Genomic DNA, 21,588 nt, shown 5'->3' on the forward strand with positions numbered 1-21,588 from the left:
TATCTTTCATCGTACAAAGTTTGGTACCTCGCTTCATTTAAAGATTTTCAGAGACTTTGAGACTAGCCCACAACTTAAGCCAAGCACAACTGGGATTTTTAGTAGCAATTTACAATGAAGACTAGAGGCCATCATGAAGCAACACAAAGAAGGCATCATCAACCGCTGGGATGCAAGAGAAATACAGATACAAGATTAAGGGAAATTGAAATATGTTCAGTATGTTATCATAACCCAAAGCTTAACTCACAGAGGGAAACTCCCATTAATCACACACCACATAGCAAAGATAGACAAGCATTTGCTTTTGATCTAAACAACTTCAGGCAACACCTAGCTGGGGGAGTTAGTTATGTGATGCAGCCAATAATGGCCAGCTTAGCCAGGCAGGGCACAAGGGCTTAAGTGACAACCCTCGCTTGAGGGAGTAGTGGCAGAGCTGGCACAGGGCTTTGAGCTCTAGGCTCTGGTAGGGTCCTAGAGCCTTCCCTTCATCTTTCCAAACCTGGGAAAGCGCTTACAAGGCTTTGAGAAGGACCAGGAGGATTCTAGGATCATGCTACTCTGGAGGTAAGGTCACTTCCACTTCAGAGGAACTCGGCAAGTCAACATGCTCTTAGCTGCTTTTCTTTGGGGTGGTTGAGTGGCTGGCTCAGTTTTAGAGCTGTATGTTTTGGGGAAGAAAGCGTCTAACATGCCTCACTTTCCTGGGTTTGGGAAGGAGGCAGAAGGTCTCTAGGTCCCTGTCAGAGCCTCATGGTTTGGGTATCTGCTGTGCAGCAATGCCAAATCCCTGGTGCAATCCTCTGCTGCTATGTAAAGCAGCTCTAAACGCATTACCCAAGGGCGTTGTAAAATGCCAAGGGTAATTAATCCCAACAAAGCTTGATCTCCACTTTTGATCAGTGCATCATACTCAGAACTGTGTTAGTTTCTGTTTGCCACTGAGCAGCTGATTAGAGTCACAGGACTCTTTTTACATTCCAGAGACCTTCCAGGCTGTTGGAAGTCTCACGGAGGCAGGAGATGGATGTGATGTTTACTGGTTGCCTGTTTCCTTTGTTCCTTTGTTTCAGTTGCTCTCTGCTTTCATAGAGAGAGGTTGTCTGTTCTGTCTGCGTAACCTAGAAATAAAACTGTACACTACACTATATAGAAGTGTGCTAGGCAAACTAAATTTCATTGCCAGATGTTCAAGACCGGACATTGCAGTTAGCTGTAATTTGCTAAGCAGGCAAGTCAACAATCCTACTGTTAAGGACTGGAAAGTTCTGAAACACATAACACACTATTTGAAAGGCACTATGCATTACAGACTGAGATTTAACAATCAGAAGTCTGGTGGTCTTGAGATACTTGCTGATGCGAGTTTTGGAAGTGACACTACAAGACAGGAAAAGCACGTCTGGAGTTTGCTACATGTACAACCAAGGTCTATTTGATTGGTCGTGCAAGAAGCAAACAACAGTTAGCTTAAGTACTTGTGAAGCTGAACTGAATGCACTGTCTTGTGGATTGTGAATGGTTGTTACAATTGTGTAAAGACATGAGAATTCCTGTAAAGTGTCCAATCCAGGTTTATCAGGATAATAAAGCATGTTTGGCTTTGCTGTCTTTTCTGTCTGCATAGCTTAGAAATAAAACTCTTTGCAATGTAGCCATAAATCTCATCACTTCCCTGTACTGGATTCTCTGCTGAATGAGAACGTGCCTTGGAGCCTCATCAAAGGCTCGAGGTCATTAATTATTTGTTGGGAGGGCGATTCCGGAGACTTGGCCGGAAGATGAGCTTTGGCATCTTGGCCGAGTGGAGATTCCAACAAACAGTGTGCACCTTAATTAGTTTTATCATATTTTCAATATTTTGTTGGAAGCTGCCCAGCCAGATTTGGGGGGAATGAATGAATGAATGAATGAATGAATGAATAAATAAATAAATAAATAAATAAAATTATTACTTGCAGTCACACTTCCTCTGTTACCATAACAGCCCATAATTATGTGGCATTAATTCACAAAGAAGCTGGCCTGGCTATTGCAACAATTGAATTCTTGCTGGATCCAGCAATTAGAAGGGGGCTCAGGCATGCAGCCAAGCTCTGCTCCCAATTCACAATGATATATTAAAAGTCAAGTTCAAATCCAAAACAGGGGTTGTATTCAATGTTAGTGCTACTGTGAGGAGACCCATTGCATGACTTGCATAGCTCCTTTGATTTCAGGGTGCATTGATTTCAGGGTCTATTCTGGGTGTAACTTAATTGGACACAACTCACAGACTGGGGTAAGAATGAGGTGTTAGGCTATTTGTTGGAAAGCTGTGCAGTAGGACTACGTTTCAATGCAAGTTAGACTGAAGGCATGGTAGGAAGACATTTTGACTCTGGGGAGCAGTTCAGATGGAAGGTGTAATGCCAAAGCAAGTAATTGCTTAGACAGAGAAATGATGGTGCAATTGGATAAACTAATTATAAAGAGCGGGAATCAGGGTAGAAATGATACATGGAAATCAAAACACCTTACAACACCGAACTCTGTTGTGTAACTGACCATCTGCTTAAGCTCATCTGCAAAAAGAGCATTCAGTTCATTTGGACTTCTCAAGGAAGAAGATCGATCTCTCCATTGTCCTGCTGACTTGTTTTCTAATCTACCTGGTGGTGTTAATTTCTTATGATATCTGAAGAACAAATTTCCTTCCTGGTATCTGCGAACCTGCCAGATTCCTGTTGTTCGTGGTTATTTCAAAGGATTTTTTTTGGTGTGGTAAATTGATTGGGCTTTAAACCCGGAGACAATGAAAGATTGAACTAAGAACATACAGGGATCATTTTTTTATTTAATATTGTGGGGATTGGGGGGCAGTTGCCTATCCCCTTTTAATCTGAAAGGGAATAAGCAGAGTTTAACATTGCAGCTTTTGCCACCACCCTGTGTGTGTGTCAAAATGTTTTAGGAGGTGCAACCCCAATATCCCAATAAATCAATCAATAAAAGCAGGACCCTTCATGGTGGATGACACTCTGCCCCAAAGTCTTTCCAAATTTTCCATCCTTTTTGTCAACAACAACAACAAAATATTTGGTGGAGTGAAGCAGCACCAATTTCTCCAGTGGGGAGGAACAATTGCCCATTTTTTCCATATCATTTAGCATTGAGTCATTTCTCAGGTTCAATGCTAGCTGTGGCAGTAGCACAACTCTCCCCCAAATTCACCAACAATGGCATAGGGTAGGTCCTGAAAACACATATTGTGGGTGTCAGCAGGCTAAAGAGGTACAATCAAATGATGCAGTGAAAAAAGGCAGAATATGCAACAAGGTGTGTGTGTGTGTGTTTGTGCTTCTTCATTGCAACAGCCATCTAGGCAGTGTAAACCCCCCCCCCCCCCTGGAATAGTGTATTTAAGATAACATAAGATAACACCCTGGTTACAACTTGCAATACACTCTGAAATCAGCTCTCTTCTGCTATCTGAGTTTGGACGTGAGTCTTAATGGACTTAGAAGTGATGGCAACTCTTCAAGTGACAGGTAGAATCTGCATCACTAAAGTGTGATGGATCCTTTTCACCAGCTATTGGAATGAAAGGATTGGAGATAACATTGCCCCATGACCCATTTTAAACTCTCTTTCCTCTGTATCTCTCTCTCTTCCTCTCCAAATTTTCCACCCATTGTTAAAATGACAGAAGGGAAGGTTATCCTTAGCAAAGACTTGTTTTTTGCTGTCTGATGCAGAGAATATCTAAATATTCAGAATATCTAAATTTCTTGATAAGGCTCTACATATCCATGCTATTAAACATAAAGGGGGGGGGGGGGCATGAAAAATGATTTATTCTTTAACAGTTATGGAGCAGAAATGTAAATCTCTATTATTTATTATTATCTTTATCTTTGTCATTTTCATTTTCATGTGTAAAATGGCTGTCTGCTAAAACTTGACTTGACAAACACACACACATATTTCCCCCTTTCTCTTGCGCTCACTTTTCTTTCTCCCTCCCCTCTCATCGTTCTGTGATGACCTCTCTTATGTACCCTAACTTGCTCATTGCTGTTATTGCTATTGGTTTTATTTCAATTCACCTCTACTAATTTCCTTCATGTATGTCATACCCTCCAACTGTCCCGAAAATGCTGGGATAACCCCAAAAACCCTCTTGCTATCACGGCTTCCAACGATGTCACAAAGAATCCTGAATTCCTAAGTCAGAGTGGTCTTTATGTGGGATAGAGAACAGATTTTTGATCAGAATTGTTTTATGAAGCTTGTTACATGCTCTGCTGCCACCCTTCCACATGGCCATTCAAAGAACCAATCAACTGAACTTACAATCCCATGGAATCCATCCTTTGCATGGTGCCAAGTTACGGGCACACCGTTGTCCTCCAAGCGTTTTTTGTATAGCAGTCCATCATCCCTAAGCACATCATACTCGCAGGTTAACATAAATGTCTCGGGGAGCTGACGCACAATGTCATCTTCAACTAGAAGAGCACAGTGCTTGGGATCGAAAGAAAGCTTCATCATTTCGTGCAGCTCCTTTGAAAATGGGACTGGCGGGGGTGGTTTGTAGCCCCTGACTTTAAACTCATCCGGGATATGATCTGCATGGATCCATTTCTTGTATTTCATCTTCATTTCTTCGGAAACATGGGCCCCCTTCAGGAATTGATCCAAATATGCTAGCTTCACATTCATAAACCTGAGTTCAAATTCAGCAGACCATTTTGTGAACAGGAGGGGGACATTTTGGTTTTGCTGATAAGATGGCAAGTTGTAGTCCAGTGTTTGAATATTTGGGTAGAGCAGGATCTGGGCTCTGACCTTTGGGAGATCCTTTCTCGTTAACAGGTGTTGACAGACAAGGGGAACAATTCCAGCCCCAGTGCTGTCACCAGCAATGACAATACGATTAGGGTTTACCCCATAATCACTTGCATTTTTCAAGAAGTATTCAGTGGCGGTGATGCAGTCCATGATTTGTGCAGGACAGCGGTGCTTAGGAGCCAAACGTTGCCTAGAAGATGATGGAGAGAAGGGGCAGGGGAGAAAGTCAATCCTATTCTTAGTTAAAGACAAACCAGTCTAGTTCACACTTTCTAAAACAATTTGTGAAATGAAACATAGTCAGCGTTTGAAATCTGCCCTTCTCCAACTTTGGTAGGACTGTTCCCCATCCAAGTGACATGTAGAAAAATGCATAGAGTAATGTCTACACTGATGGCTCAGGCTATGGGACATTCTAGTCCAGCACCCAGTTTTCACAGAGGCCAACCAGATGTTTATGAGAAGCCTTAAGGAACTTCCAAAAGGTCAACAACTTCACAATGTAATTTAATTTTAAATTTCAGCAAACACTGCTGTGGTTCTAGCACTGCTGTGGCACACAAGTCATAAACCAAAAGAGGCTCACTTAATTAAAATTTACCATCCTGAGCAAATGATTTTTACACCCTGGGCAATTACACAGCAGACATGATGTCTGCCTTAGAGCATGGAATTTCCCCATAAAATATTCAATATGTCAGAAACATGTTTCCACCATATAACTGTAGCAGTGAGTTGCCATAGAAATAGATTAGGTGTAACAGGGTGCAAAACCTAGACTGTAATTGTCCGTTACTGTTTCAGGAACCGGTGCAGAAGAAGAAAAACCAGAAACATCAATTTACTTTGTTTTGCTGATTAATAAATCTGGTGATATTGTCAAAGCACTTTATATATAGGGTATCTTTTTCAATACTGTGTTGACACTTGGAGATCTGAAAGCCTGCAAACAGTTTGAGACAAGGAGGCAAATGGCTGGTCTGTTTTCTTTATTTTTATTTTCTAGAATATTCATTGGTCTTATAATAAGATGACATTGATCAACTCCAACAATACCCGTTTTCCATGAGTTCCCCAGTCACATATAAGAAGGAAGCTTGAGCATGGGCACTGCCACGGAACTGAAACACTGAAGCATTGCAAAGGCTTCATCTATATGTGGCACAGCCTCTTCATAACTCAGTATGTGTGCCTGGTGGTCTGCCACTGACATCTGTTCACACATCTGATCTAAACCTTGTCAAAAGGGTCCTGTTTAGTTTGGCCTCTCAGCACCCTTCTGTGCTATGTAAGATGCTTGAAGAGAGCCAAACCTCAGACTTCTCCTTGCCATCCCATCATAGATGGACCTTTGAGATCTTTCCATTGAGAAATGGGCAGCGGTTGATGTATAATGGGAGCATCTAGATCAGGATCTAGTGGCAGAAGGGCCAGAGCAGGGTTTGCGTTCAGGGATAGACCAAGATGAGAAACGACATCAAAAGTAATTTGCCCAAACCCAGTAAGCTTGTCACACTGCCACCCTCAATGTATGGGAGTCCCTTCCTTGCTTGCAGCCCCACCAGCATTGTGGTGAACTCGCAGTGGTGATGGGAGCAAGCTTGACTGGAGCCCAGACTTCAGCCTAGCCTTCTGGACCTTGGGTTTCTTTGCCACAGTTTCTTATTCCCTTTCCTTCAGAGGATTATTCTGCCCTGGTGCAATTCTGTGCCTTGGCTGCTGTTAAAAGAACTGTCAAGAAGTCAGCTTTCCCACACACCTGTTAGAAAATTGTCGTAACAGACGTATCAAGAAGAAACTGACTTTAATACAGAGGTAGCAATCGTGGTGCCCTGCAGATGTAGTTGGACGACAACTCTCATAAGCCCAGACCATAAATCATGCTGTCTGGGGTTGATGGGACTTGACATTTAACAACACCTGGAGGACACTGCATTGGCTAACCCTGTACCATGTAGTGGCAAATTCCCCCACTGCTTTTGGGAGTAACTTGGGGGGAGGGGGGAGTCACCTGCTTCCACACTTATCAGTTGTTCAGGATATCCAGGATGAATGCAGGAATACGTAGACTTACCCAACACACACAAGCACTGATTCACTTTCTCTGGAAAGGTAGCGGCACACCTTCCGATAACCTTCTGGATAGTAAAAAGACCTTCAGTGTATTAATACTTTACACAATGGCATGCACATTTCTACATTAATGTGGATGTGAGACGAGTATGACGCAACCCCAAGTCTTCTTTGTGGCTCTGTTTGTATCTGAGCCAGAGGAGAATCCCCATCTTTCCTATTTACCCAGCCTTCCACCCATCCAGATCCCAAGGCCCCAAAGTCAAACTAATACCCTCGTTGTCAAAGATTATTTCCCTCCCCTAGGCATTTCCTGCATGTGCCTCTTTTTTCTTCCTACTATACGACAAACCAATAGATCTGGCTTCTGACTCTCTGAGCCAGGGGTTGCCCTTCAGATTATTATTATTATTATTATTATTATTATTATTATTATTATTATCTGAGTTTATATACCAACCCTGTAGCCAGAGGTCTCAGGGCAGTTCACAGAAAAGATTGGACTACAATGGATGTCATTGAACTACAACTTCCATCAGCCCCAGCTATCCTAATGGTCCAGGAGGAGTTGTAATTCACAACGGCTGAAGGGTACCGATTTGGCAATACTTGCTTCTAGCCTTTCTCACTAGTTAGAAATCTGGTCACCATAGTTCCAATTTGGTATCCATCAATTGTGCTAAGAGACTGGAAGTAAGGAGATAAGAATAGGATTTATTCAGGGGCACTTTCTTAATTATACCTTGAGCTACATAGAAAAAAGGATACCATGTGTGTGAAATCATCTTATCTGTTTATCCATTTCTGAAATGCACATACTTAGCAGATACCTAATGTGGAATATTTCCCCCCCATATACATTGAACTCATCTTCTCAGGGTTACTTTATCTCTCTCCGGCCTAAATGACCTCTTTATTTAAATTATAGTGACAACTGCAAAGGTACATATGATGCCATTCATCACAGCTTCTTTCTTCACACCAGTTCCTTTAAAATATGTTTATATATCTATATATATATAATTATTAGAAAGCATTTATAAAACACTTCATATTCCAAAAATCCCTGAGCAGTGTACAGTCCAAAAAGGAAACAAAAAACATCAAAACGTTAAAATACAGCCTAAAACCAGTAGAGTAGCAACATAAAAACATATAAAAGGTTAGAAACATATGGGTTGCCATATTTTGAAGAGCAAAAAAGAGGACACTTTTGCCAACTTATATTTCTCACTATGGATCGATATGGATCGCTACCCATGAAAAAGAGGACATGTCCTGGAAAAAGAGGACACATGGCAACCCTAATTACAGGGCTCGTTCCCTGCTGGCATTGCAGAGGAACTCCATTTAAGGAATGTCGGTTTTGTACAGATTCCAAACTTCTCCAAAATAGATCCCTGTTTCGAAAGTCATGGGTCAAAGTCATGGGCCAGGGAAAGCCAGGGCAAAAGGAAAAGACTTCACAAGATGCCTGTAGCAACTGGTGGTAGCTGCTTCCTGTGTGGAAGAGGGAAGGGGATTTCACAGTACAGGGAGAACAACAAACAGAAAATGCCTGTTTGGGGGGACACTGCCCTATGATATTCTCAGAGCCAGCCAGCCCATTAGGCTTAGGTGAGGCAGTCTCCTCAGGCAGCAGGCTGGGGAGAGCTGGGAAGTCCCCCAGGAGTGTGCTGCTCACTGCTCACTGCCTCCAACACTTGTCACCCATGCACCACCTGGAAAGAGCAGTGATACTGCTGCTGCCATTGTTCCTAGCCAGCCTCCTTTTTTCTCCTCCACTGCCTTCAGTGGGCTGGGGCTTCCCCAGGTCACCTCCAGTTGCCGCAGGCAGCAGGGCGTTGGGTCTGTGTGCCATGTTCTGCTTTACCTCAGGTGGCAAAATATCTAGGGCCAGCCCTGGATATTCTGTAGGATGCGGTGCCCTGATTAGAATTTCCATAAACGACCTACGTAATGGATAAGTGGCCTTTCAGGTAACCTGCTCCTGAGTTGTCCTGATCCTAACCACAAGACCTTGAACATGCCCCGGTAGTTGATCAGCAGCCAGTGCAGTGGCTTCAGCACAGGTGTAATATCTGCTTGTCTGGTTTTTCTACTCAACAACCTGGTCCCAGCACTGTGCACGAGATGCAGTTTCCAGATCAAGCCCCACACAGATCACACTGGTTGTAAGTTGAATTAGAATGACTCACGTATGCTCCCGAATAAGCCAGCTCCTCCATACAGGTAGATAATTCCTCTCTGTCCTGTGGATATGCCCTTTGGCTGATAAATCCTCACAGTCACATTGTCAAATTTTGTGTCGATAGTGTATTTGGGCTCGCTCCCTGCTGGCAATGCAGAGGAACTCCATTTAAGGAATGTCGGTTTTGTACAGATTCCCAACTTCTCCAAAATAGTTCCCTGTTTGGGAAAAAACAAAAAAGCAACAGAAGCTAGTATCAAGCATCGTTAACTTTCAGTTTAATAAGGTTTTCAAAAGGTCTGTTTATAGGAGTGGTGTGGGGTGAGAAATGCTTCGTTGATTCATTCAGAAGTTTAATTGATTTCATTTCCATTTGTTCCAATTGCATTCATTAAATGTTCTCTTTGTTTTCATTCCCCCCTCCCTTAGTTTTCATTTTCCCTTTGGTTTCAATGGGAGACTCAGACAGCTTTATGCAGTCTGTAACGTCTTCTCTGACATTTTTAGGCGACTTTAACATTCCTTCCCCACCAGGTCCACCAAACCTCCAACATAATGGACACAGAGTCACAGTTTTATAAGCCATTAAAAACACACACACATGTTCTATAAGCTTCTTATTGTGTCCTCTGGGGGAATCAGCTTGTAACTTCACTGTTTTCCATCCAAATAGCATTGGTCTGAAAATATTATTATTACATTCTTGAATTCCACCACCCACACCCCACAGGCATCAGACAGACTACCCAGTAGGTCCTAATTTAACAGGTGCAATTTTATCAATGAAGAACCAATCTCCGAGCTTGCTTCCTCCCTCTGCCCCTTTTGCCTTTTGTGTCATTTCATTTTGGTTGCAAGTCTGAGGACAGGGATCTTTCTCATCACTGACAACTGTTGAGATACTCCAGGAGAGTTTTTTGGGGGAAGGAGGGGGTCCTGCAATTTGAATGCCCCTATCACTCTAATATGTCAACGGAATGGGACGGATTGGGGCTCATTTGTTTTGTTCCCCATTCAGTTTAAAAATGAATGAACCTCCGGAGGATGCTCTTGGCTTTACACCCGTACGGGATAATCTCCACGAGGGCATTGCAACACTCCGTCGGCGTTGCTTTATTTAAACCACTTACCTTCTTCAAAGATCTCTGCGTGGTGTTGCAATGTTATTGCTGCATCCGCAGCAACTGTTGCCTCCAGGTGACCTCCCACACACCTCTAATCAGAGGTGAGACAAATTTTTCTCAGAGTATCGTTCTTGCCCGCCCCGCCCGAAGATTCTCCATCATTTGTGTGCGTGACTCGAGGTTTGTGTCATTGCGGAGGATGTTTAACAGGCTGCAGCACAGACATAGGCATAGAGGGGTGGTGTGTGCCAGGGAGCCGTTGCCCCGGGCGCACAATATGGGTGGGGGGCGCAAACCAGGCACGCCCCTTGCAGAGATCCCTGCCTGGATGATCCAGCGGCCAGCCACCGCAACGCGATAGTCCACCCGGCGGCGGTGAGGGCTAAGAGTGAAGAGCCGTTGGAGCCGGCTGGGATGCTGGCCACTCGCCACGCAGCCGTGGCTGGCGGGGCGTTGGAATCTCCCAGCGCGCCACGGGCAGGCAGATGAGCTGCAAACAGGTGGGTCCCGCGTCGGTGGGAGCCTCTGTACGAGAAGATGCCGGGGCACCGTCTCTATCTCGTCAACCCCCACCTTTTGGGGGGCGGGAGGGAAGGGCAAGAGGAGGGAGAACTCGAGAGGGCGCTTCCTCTGTTCACTTCACCGCGCGCAAAGACGCACCGAGCACCCTGGGTGAGACAAAAGCAAAACCTTTGGATAGTGTGGGGAAAGTGGGAAATGACTGCTTTCTAGGCAATGGACAAGCAGAAAGGTGGGTGAGCCCCAAGATAGAAATGCGTGACTAGTGGCATAACGTGGGGTGAGGCCACAGGTGCGGTTGCCCTGGGTGCCCCGGTGCTGCCTAAATACAGCTGCATACTTCTGTCACTGGGCTCTGTTGAAAATGACTTCTCTGTGTGACTTTCCAGATAGCAGAGAGAATCTTCTTCTCTTGTTTCTGAGGCTGTGATCTCTTGGGTGATGCGGACACTGTTAGGCAGCTCCATAGTCCCCACCTCACCCCACACATGGCCCCAGATGCTCGCAACCCACGCTATACCACTGCGTGGGACAGTCTTTGCCAGCATGGTCCTGCTAGCTGGGGATGCTAGAAGTCATAGCACAAAGCATCCTCCAGAAGTCACATTGATGATCAACACTGTATTTGAATTGTGGAGGAGAGAGATGTCCCTCCACAAACAAGCGCTCACAAACAGAACTGGAAATTTGGGAGAGGGTTTTTTGCACAGATATCTAGTTATAATAGTTATAAATTGTTATAATAGTTATAAATTGTGGGTTGCGGGTGGCGCTGTGGGTAAAACCTCAGCACCTAGGGCTTGCCGATCGCATGGTCGGTGTTTCGAATCCCCGCGGCGGGGTGAGCTCCTGTCTTCGGTCCCAGCTCCTGCCCACCTAGCAGTTCGAAAGCACCCCTAAAGTGCAAGTAGATAAATAGGTACCGCCTTCTAGCGGGAAGGTAAACGACGTTTCTGTGTGGTGCACTGGTGCCGGCTCGCCAGAGTGTCTCCGGACAGCGCTGGCCCCCGGCCTCTTAAGTGAGATGGGCGCACAACCCTAGAGTCAGACACGACTGGCCCGTACGGACAGGGGTACCTTTACTAGTTAGATTACATGAATCCTTCAGGCTGGCTAGCTCAGTAGATAGAGCATGAGATTCTTAATCCTAGGGTCCTGGGTTCGAGTTCCACATTTGGTGAAAGATTCCTGCCTTGCAGAGTGCTGCTTGGTTTGTGGTCCCTTCCAACTCTACAATTCCATGATTCTATGATGGGGTGGATGGGGTTGCACCTCCTAAAACATGTTGCCTGTTTGAACTATTCCTGGCTGGTCAGCCCCCATACAACTATAAAAACCAGTAGAATCATAGAATTTGTAGAAGTGGAAGGGACCACAAGGGCCATCTAGTCCAACCCCCTGCAATGCAGGAATATTTTGCCCAACGTGGGGCTCAAGCAGATAACCTTGAGATTAAGAGTCTCATGCTCTAGCGACTGAGCTGCCCCACAGAAACTCCATGTTCAAAGTCCATCCAACTTACCATACGCAAGGATGAGCGTGCCATAATGGAGAATAGAAGGAGTTTGATAGGTCCATCGATTCCTGGAGGGAGATCTGTTCCTCGGACATCATGATAAATGAGCACCACCTGGGAAAGCAGGAAGCAGATCACAAATGTCAGCATCACCGTGGAGAGATCCATCTTGCTTCCTGAGAAGCCTTGGAGGGACTGAATAACCGGCTGATTCCTGGCAACTGTTTTCTCTGCTGTCATGCAATTCCAACTTCTGCCGTCGCAATTCTGTAGCAATTGATCACACCCTTGTTTTTCCAGGGATTTCTTATGCAATGCTATTCTTTCTTCTGAATGAATAAATAAATGCAATTGTGTGTTCAGTTATGTATGCAAATGGTTTGTATTGAACTTTCCAACTGCATTTCTTATGCAATGCTATTCTTTCTTCTGAATAAATAAATGCAATTGTGTGTTCAGTTATGTATGCAAATGGTTTGTATTGAACTTTCAAACTGCATTTGCTTTTGCATTGTGACACTAAATCCTCTGGATGATTGGGAAGATCCCCCCCCCCCAGCCTTGCATCTGCCCAATGCTAGGCTGATGATTTTTTTCCTCTTTTCCTTGTGGAAGAGTGGGGTGTGTGGATCCTGCTGGCAGGCAATCTCCTGGGTTGCCCCAATGCCAAGGTTGCAGGTTCAATCCCCATATGAGACAAGTGCATATTCCAGCATTGCAGGGGTTGGACTAGATGATCCTCAGGGTCCCAAAAAGTTTAAAGATTATTTACAGAAATACTGCAAAATTAATGAATGTTAAAATGTTGGAATGAAGTTATATGGCTTTAGTAGAAATGTTATAAGGATTTAAGTATAAATAGATTAATGGAATTTTAAAGGTAAAATAAGGTTAGAATGTGTTAAGATAATTATACGACAGATAACAGAGGAAGATGGAAAGGAATTGCTGAAACATTTGACAGAAGTGGAATACAAAAAGGGAGGTGGGAGGAGGTCGGTGAAATAAGTGAATGAAAGAGAAGATATTGAAATTGTTTGAGCGTTTTAAACTGTTTTTGTTTGGTTTTGTTAGTTTAATGTGTTTAGTGTTATGTAGTGTCTTAATATTGTATTGTATTGTATTTTCTGTTTTTGTTTGGTTTTGTAGTGTTTAAATTGTTCAAAAAGCAATAAATATTATATATATATATAAAAAGATGATCCTCAGGGTCCCTTCCAAGTCTATGATTTTACGAATTCTATGAATGAAGACCTTCTCCTTTCAACCAGATTTTGAAGTGGAGTTTCTGTGAGATTCTGGTCTGTGAGTTGTATCCAATTAATCTAATAGCCCCACAGAAATTGATGCAGCCAAGCAAAGTCATGTTCATTAGCGTCAATGGGCCTTCTCTGAGTTAATGTTGGCTACTATTCCTGACCCATCCTGAATTTGAAATGGACATTCATGATATAGTTGTGAGTTTGGGGGCGGAGTTTGGCTGTATGGCAGAGTCCCTTCTAATCAGCAAGGATTAAATTGTTGGAATAGCCAAGCCAGCTTCTTGGTGAATTAACGTCACTTAATTACGGGCTGCATAATTCCATCAAAGGTTATTATGGAAGCAAAGGACTGCAAGAACTCAGGGTTCCATTTTCAAATTGTTTGCAGCTTTCTATAGGACTGTCTAAACTTTTATAAAAAAAACAACCCACATGTAAAATAATTGCTTGACCTCATAATATGGTACGTCCCAAACCTTCATCCCCCTTGTTTCTTTTCCTATGCAAGATATTTCATCTGATTCTGCAAATATTTTAACTGAGTTAGATTATCACAGGGTGGAGACATGTATGCAGGAACAAAAAGAGCCTACTTAGTACTTAGTACTTAGCCTCCTGTAGTGATTAGGGTTTAGCAATGAAGACCATTGTCAGCAATAGTAGCCTTCTTCACTACGATCTAAGGTATCCTGGCCCTCGTGCATCCTTCCACACATGTAGGGACTTAGAAGGGCAGCGTAAGGAGAATCTGCTGGCAGAGGTGGTTATAGGGCAGCGTAACTGGTTCAGCTGCACTGGGAGTGCAAGAGGCAGGGGCCGCTGAATTTTAGCATTGCACATGGTGCCGCTGAAATTTGAGAGTCCCAAATCTACCAGTGCTGCTAGCGCAAGACACCAGGCCTATTTCAAATGGCCCACTTAGGGATTTACACCATTCTGAGCACGATGTGCTGACCAAAAGCAGAGATCAAGCTTTTGGGGGGAAACATTGTCCTTGGCCATCTTTGTGTTTCTATGCAAATAAATTAGAAGCTTTTGTCATCTTTGGAACCTAAGTTGTGCTGCCTTTCTTTTCTAGCTTCTGCTTGGAAAAAACGGAAAGATGATGGAACCCCGATGTCAGGGAACTGCCATCGGCAGCACAAGAGGTGCCAAGGCTCTCTGAAGTAGAGAGAGACGTAACACCTGAAGAGGGAACCAGTAGGGGGCGAACAGGAATGTCAAGGGAAGGGGAGGCGGAGGAATGGCTCAGAGATGCTTCCAGCGAAAACAGTGGGGATGTCTCAGGTCCTCCTATAGGGACACCCGTTCCTCGCCGGAAACTGTCACGCAGAGAGTCCAGAAGACGTGTTTCCGTTAAGGAGCTTTTATGTTGGAAACGTTTCCGAAAGCAACCACTTTCGGATTCTGCTAGCGACTGACGCAGCCATGCTGGAGGGGCTCCGTCACAGGCAGAGGTTTGAGAAACTGTTCAAACTCTGAGGGATTTGCAGTTTACACACAAGCAGCTCTTCATCCCATCACAGCAATCCGAAAGTCACCGACAGCTAGCTTGTGCCAGGGAGAGGCATCATGAGCGAACCAGCCGGAACTGGAGGGGCAGCTGGAGGAGGTCCAAGCCTGGAAGAAAGGTACAGGACGTTGGAGATCCAGCTTGCCTTGCAGACGGCGAGGCTGGAAGAGAGGAGGGCTCAGGATGCAGAAAGGGGGAAGGAGAAAGCCACCCCACTCAACAGAAAGATGCCAGGATTGGTGCAGAAATTTGGGGGGGACCCCAGAAACTATCATGCTTTTAGGACAGAGATGCAATACGCTCTCAATCTGCAATTTGATGACTTCCCTGATGAGGAATCGCGAGTGGCTTTTGTAATTAGCCATCTCGAATCAGGGGCGAAGGACTGGGTTAGACCCTTGATGGCAGCAAATAATGAGATCCTAAAGGACACAAGGAAGTTTTTTCGTGCCATGGACCTGATGTTTTCCAGCGACATTGAGCAGGGAGGGGTGCGAAGGCAGTTAATGGCTTGCAGACAGGGAAACAGGACTGTCCGTGAGTACTGGACTGAGTTCACTATGCTGATTCATAGATTGGGGTGGGACTTGTCTTCTGAACCCATTCAGATGCTTTTCGAAGAAGGTCTGTCTTCGTCCTTGAAAGATGAACTTTCCCGGACCCCCAGAGCGGAGTCTATGGACCAGCTGACTAAAGCCGCGCTGGCCATAGGGGCGCGCCAGGAAGCGAGGGCTTTGGAGAAGCGGGAGGGGAAAGGAGAACGTTGGAGGGAGCTCCGCATCCCAGACATTCCAGAGCAGCCTTTCCCGCCGGCAGAGCCGATGGAAGTGGGAACAGCGCGTGCGCGCGCAGTTTCAAACATCGGTGAAGGGCGGAAGAAGGAGGGAAAGGGCGGGAAGAAATGTTATCTCTGCCAACAGCCAGGACACTTTGCCAGAGTCTGTCCACGGAGAAAGGAATGGCAAGGCATGGCAGGAGCTGTTGGGGGAGAGGAGGAGGAAAGCACGGAGCAAGTAAAAGCCAACGCCTGGCTGCCGTCGGGGCACAGCAGCCAGGCTCAAAAGCAGTGAGAGTGCCCGCACCAGAACCTCCCAGACCTGCTCTAGTGATAGAGGTGTTGCTAGAGCTGCCAAACGGACATCCTCTACAGATCAAGGCCCTTCTGGATTCAGGCAGCTCCTGTAATTTCATGAGTAAGGAGTTCGCAGCTGAGCACCAGATACAAACCCTCCCCTTAAGTAAACCCCTGCAGGTAACCACGATTGACGGCAGAGAGTTGCTGGGAGGAGAAGTGAACCAACAGACAGTCCCCATGACAATGAGGGTGGCAAGGCACACAGAGCGGATAGCGTTTAATGTGGCCACCTTGGGAGGAGCTCCCATAATTTTGGGGATGAGCTGGCTGGCACTACACGATCCTCTAGTGGGCTGGCACCAGAGGGTGGTCTCCTTTGGGTCAGCGCATTGCCTAGAACACTGCAAGCAGGGAAAGGATCCAGGGGGAGCCAAGCTCACCCTAGCTGGGATGGAGGTAATGAAGCAAGGGGAGGTGCCTCCGCAATATGCAGATCTGAGCAACGTATTTAGCGAAAGGGAAGCGGACAAACTGCCGCCACATAGACCCTTTGACTGTCAAATCAACCTACTCCCTGGGGCTCAACTCCCAGTGGGCAAGCTGTACGCCATGTCAGACAGGGAGATGCAGGAGCTGAGGGAGTTCATTGACAAAAACCTGAAGAGGGGTTTCATCAGAGAGTCCCGAGCGGTGGGGGGCAGCCCAGTGTTTTTTGTGGACAAAAAAAACACAGATAAGCCGAGGCTTGTAGTGGACTTCAGATCCCTAAATGCCGTGTCGGAACCCCTGGCTTTTCCTATGCCCCGAATTGATGACATTCTGACCAGGGTAAGGAAGGGGAAGATTTTTACAAAACTGGACCTGCGGGGGGCGTACAATCTGATACGGATAAGGAAGGGGGATGAATGGAAGACCACCATGTTCACCCCTTTGGGAGCATTTGAATACCTCGTAATGCCCTTCGGTCTCCAAGCCGGCTCCGCATGTTTTCAAAGTTTTATCAACCACGTCTTGGGACCTTTGCTCTACAAGAATTGTGTGGCCTTTTTGGATGACGTGTTGGTGTATTCGGAAGATGAAGAGCAGCATGTGAGGGACGTGAGAGAAGTGTTGGGCCGGCTGCAAGCCAATCAGCTGTGGGTGAAACTGGAGAAGTGCCAGTTTCATGCCAAGGAGGTGGAATTCCTGGGGTACCGCTTGTCAGACAAAGGATTGGCCATGGATCCAGGCAAGGTCCAGGCGGTGCTGGAATGGAAGACACCGAAGACCAAGAAGGATGTGCAAAGGTTCCTGGGGTTTGGGAACTTTTATCGGAAGTTCATCAAGAATTTTGCACACTTGACAGCGCCCATCACCGACTGCCTCAGTAGCAAGAAGAAATTTGTTTGGACGGCGGAGGCGGAGAGAGCTTTTGAAGAACTGAAAAGGGCTTTCGCTTCGGAAGAACAACTTCTGCATGTGGACCTACAGAAGCCCATGAGAGTGGAGACAGACGCGTCAGACAGAGCGGTGGGGGCGGTGCTTCTTCAGCCGGGAAGAAATACGTCGGAGTGGAGACCGTGTGCCTTTTTCTCGAGGAAGCTGAATAAGTCCGAGCGGAACTACACGGTGTATGACAGGGAACTACTCGCCATTCACGAAGCGTTCCGGAGGTGGAGACATTTATTGATTGGGGCACAACACAAGGTGCAAGTGTGCACCGACCACAAGAATTTGGAGTATTGGAGAACAGCTCGAGTACTCAACCAACGACAAGTGAGATGGGCACAGGAATTTTCCAAATTCCACTTCGAGATTTGTTATGTACCAGGCCCAGAGAACGTCAGGGCGGACGCTCTCTCACGCAAACCAGAGTACTTGGAGGGGGAGGGGGCAATCGAAGAAAGACATGTCATTCCTGAGGACTGCTGGGTGTGTGGGGCGGCGCTGGTGGGGAGACGAGAACTGGTAGAAGAAACGGAAAATGACGAATATGCCCAAAATAAGCTCAGAGGTCTCAGGGGAGAGGGTGAGAGCCCGGAGGGTTTTGAAGAAAGAAATGGGGCATTGTATTACAAAGGGGCACTGTATATACCAGAAGGTGAATTGAGAGGGAGGGTACTCAAGCAGTTGCATGATAGTCCCACGGCGGGACATTTTGGACAACACAAGACCATGTGGATGGTCACCAGGGAATTTTGGTGGCCCAAGGTGAGGGAAGATGTAAAGGAGTATGTAAGAGGGTGTGACCAATGCCAGAGGGCCAAGGGGGAAAGAAGGGCGCCGGCAGGGTTATTAGAACCACTACCCACGCCAGAACGGCCTTGGGAGGCGGTATCAATAGATTTTATGACGGATCTGCCCAAATCCAAAGGGAAAACGGCCATCATGGTAGTAGTGGACCTGTTGACTAAGATGTGCCACTTTGTAGCATGTTCACATGCAGTCACAGCGGAAGAAACAGCGAAGTTGTTTGTAGAACACATCTTCCGGCTGCATGGCGCCCCCTTGAGGGTTATCTCAGACCGCAGGAAACAATTTACTTCCAGGTTCTGGAGGAAGCTCATGAGCTTGCTGCACGTGGAAGTCAATTTCTCGACGGCCCGGCACCCTGAAACCAACGGGCAGGCGGAAAGAGCAAATAGCATCCTCCAACAATATCTGAGGTGTTATGTCAATGACAGAGAGAATGATTGGGTCGAAAAGCTGGCGCTGGCAGAATTTGCCTACAACAATGCGGAGCATGTATCCACAGGGATGAGCCCCTTTTTGGCCAATTACGGGTGTCACCCCAGGGCATTCCCGGGGGAGGGAGGCGAGAGATGGAGCGTCCCAGCGGCCGAACATTTTGTAGAAGAGATGGAAGCGATCCATCGTCAGCTTCAGCTCAACTTAGAAAGGGCCAAGGCACAATATAAGAAGCAGGCAGACAAGAACAGGAGGGAAGGTGAAACAGTAAGGGTGGGGGATCAGGTGTGGTTGTCCACCCAAGGGTTGCCGTTCAAAGGGGGTTGTAAGAAATTAAGACCCAAGAGATTGGGACCCTTTGAGGTCATTCAGCAGGTCAACCCAGTGGCTTTCAAACTCCGGTTACCCAACCACATGAAATTGCACCCAGTGTTCCACAGGTCGTTACTGTCACCGTACAAGGGGGGAGGTGAAGGGGAGTACAACAGGGGACCAGTCTTGGAAGAGAGGGAGAGCAGCAACCATGTAGCGGAAATCCTCGATTCCAGGTGGAAGGGCAATCAGGTGGAGTATTTAGTGGCGTGGGAAGGGGAACCGGAGTCGGAAAACACTTGGGTGACAGCAGAGGAGGTCAATGACGAGGTTTTAACAGAAACGTTCCACCAAAGATTCCCGAGGAAACCACAGCCGGCAGCAAGGTTTAGGAGGGAGTATTTCGGCACCACAGACGAGGAAGAGGAACTGGAAGGATTCGCGGAGTCGGAGCTGGAAGAAGGAACGGACTCAGACGACGAGGAGTACCGAGAGACTAGGAACCGCAACAAGTGGAGAAAGGTGTTCGAAACTTCAGACGATGAGGAAGGTTCTTTCCGGGGTTTTGCCTCCTCCCAACCCGAAGGGGAGGAGACGGGAGGGGGTGAAGGGGGCCCTGGAGGGGAGGTGGATGTCAGGGAACTGCCATCGGCAGCACAAGAGGTGCCAAGGCTCTCTGAAGTAGAGAGAGACGTAACACCTGAAGAGGGAACCAGTAGGGGGCGAACAGGAATGTCAAGGGAAGGGGAGGCGGAGGAATGGCTCAGAGATGCTTCCAGCGAAAACAGTGGGGATGTCTCAGGTCCTCCTATAGGGACACCCGTTCCTCGCCGGAAACTGTCACGCAGAGAGTCCAGAAGACGTGTTTCCGTTAAGGAGCTTTTATGTTGGAAACGTTTCCGAAAGCAACCACTTTCGGATTCTGCTAGCGACTGACGCAGCCATGCTGGAGGGGCTCCGTCACAGGCAGAGGTTTGAGAAACTGTTCAAACTCTGAGGGATTTGCAGTTTACACACAAGCAGCTCTTCATCCCATCACACCCGACAAAAGAAGAATGGGTACAAAAACTTATGGACTGTGCAGGAATGGAAAAAACTTACCGTAAGTATATGAAATCAGGATAGTAAACTTTTTATAAAGGAATGGAAATGGTATATTGAATATTTGCAAACAAATTGAAAACAGAAAAAAACATTGGCAGGACTACTGTGACAAGCTGCAGTTTGAAAAAAATACAGTGGTACTTCCAGTTGTGCACAGGATATGTTCTGGAGCTCCAGTCGGAACAATCCCGCCTGGGGAGGCATTGCCAGGGGATTGGCCAGGTAAGGGGAGGGACCGTCCTGCCCACACAACAGAAGGTGAATCTTACCTGCAAAGCGGCAGTCGGCTCCAAAGCTTCTCCCACCTTCCTCTCCCTCAGTTAAGTCTTCTTTCGCAGGTTAACCACTTCTCCACAGGTACGCAGGCGCTGCTACATCTGGGTCACTGTTCAAGGGCTGGAAAGGAATTTTCCTGCCTTGGCAGGTTTTGCCTTCCCCGTAGCAAAACGTCACAACTTTGGTGGTTTCAGGCCTTGGGTGGAATCCTTTAGTCTATCTTCCTAAATGGGGGGGGGGCATGAAGTTGTGACCCATGCCCCCCTTCGGTGCTGATACCAGGGTTCCCCGTTAAAGAGGTCTTGAGGGGGAGGCATTGGCCACATGCCGAGAGTTTGTCATTGCTCTCCCCTCCAAAGGCAGTGAAACGGGGGCGGGGACTCTCTCTGCTTGAACATATGTTCTCCAGAGCCAGCCCAATCCCCACACATTCTGGATAACCCTGAAGTCTCCCAGACCCCTGGCCGGGGACTGGGAAGTATAAACGACCAATGCCTGAGCCAAGGTCTCCCTACATCTGAAACTTAATAAAGTTGTGGCCAATTTTAATCCCATAGCATGTTGTCTTGAGTCATTATTCTGCTCAGGGGTCGCCTCATGTTGGGGGGACTCTGCCTGTCCACGCAATAGATGAATAAAAGAATGATTTAATATAACTTAGAATATGCAGGGAATGGTGATTAAAAAAATGAACCGCAGAAAGAGGAGGAAGGAAGTCGAGATTTGAAATGTCTGAATTATTGTTAAATTACCGTATTTTTCGCTCCATAAGACGCACCAGACCACAAGACGCACCTAGTTTTTGGAGGAGAAAAACAAGAAAAAATATATTCTGAATCTCAGAAGCCAGAACAGCAAGAGGGATCACTGCGCAGTGAAAGCAGCAATCCCTCTTGCTGTTCTGGCTTCTGGGATAGCTGTGCAGCCTGCATTCGCTCCATAGGACGCACACACATTTCCCCTTACTTTTTAGGAGGGAAAAAGTGAGTCTTATAGAGCAAAAAATACGGTACTATTGAAATGTACATAAATGAAAATCATTTTTAAAAAGATAGATCTTAAACCAGGCATCCCCAATCTGCAGCCCTCCAGATGTTTTGGCCTACAACTCCCATGATCC

The 21,588-nt window shown here is 46.4% G+C and overlaps 1 protein-coding gene and 1 long non-coding RNA gene across 2 annotated transcripts in view; one reads left to right on the forward strand and one right to left on the reverse strand.

Moving 5' to 3' along the window:
- Positions 1-4,226: 4,226 nt before the first annotated feature.
- Positions 4,227-12,540, reverse strand: LOC310682892 (arylacetamide deacetylase-like 4). The gene is made up of 4 exons (XM_083452212.1): positions 12,266-12,540; positions 9,108-9,318; positions 6,911-6,974; positions 4,227-5,026 (listed from the first exon to the last, which is right to left on the reverse strand). The coding sequence occupies exons 1-4, from the start codon at positions 12,497-12,499 to the stop codon at positions 4,255-4,257; spliced, it is 1,281 nt and encodes a 426-aa protein (XP_083308338.1). The 5' UTR covers positions 12,500-12,540; the 3' UTR covers positions 4,227-4,254.
- The window catches only part of LOC310682972, a 30,728-nt gene continuing 18,767 nt past the window's right edge, over positions 9,628-21,588 (forward strand). The window contains exons 1-2 of the long non-coding RNA XR_014514226.1: positions 9,628-10,390; positions 10,481-10,724. This is a non-coding gene — a long non-coding RNA (uncharacterized lncRNA). The remainder of the gene's footprint in view (positions 10,391-10,480; positions 10,725-21,588) is intronic.

The sequence above is a fragment of the Podarcis tiliguerta genome, assembly GCF_965153285.1.
Source record: "Podarcis tiliguerta genome assembly, chromosome: 8".
NCBI lineage: Eukaryota > Metazoa > Chordata > Lepidosauria > Squamata > Lacertidae > Podarcis > Podarcis tiliguerta.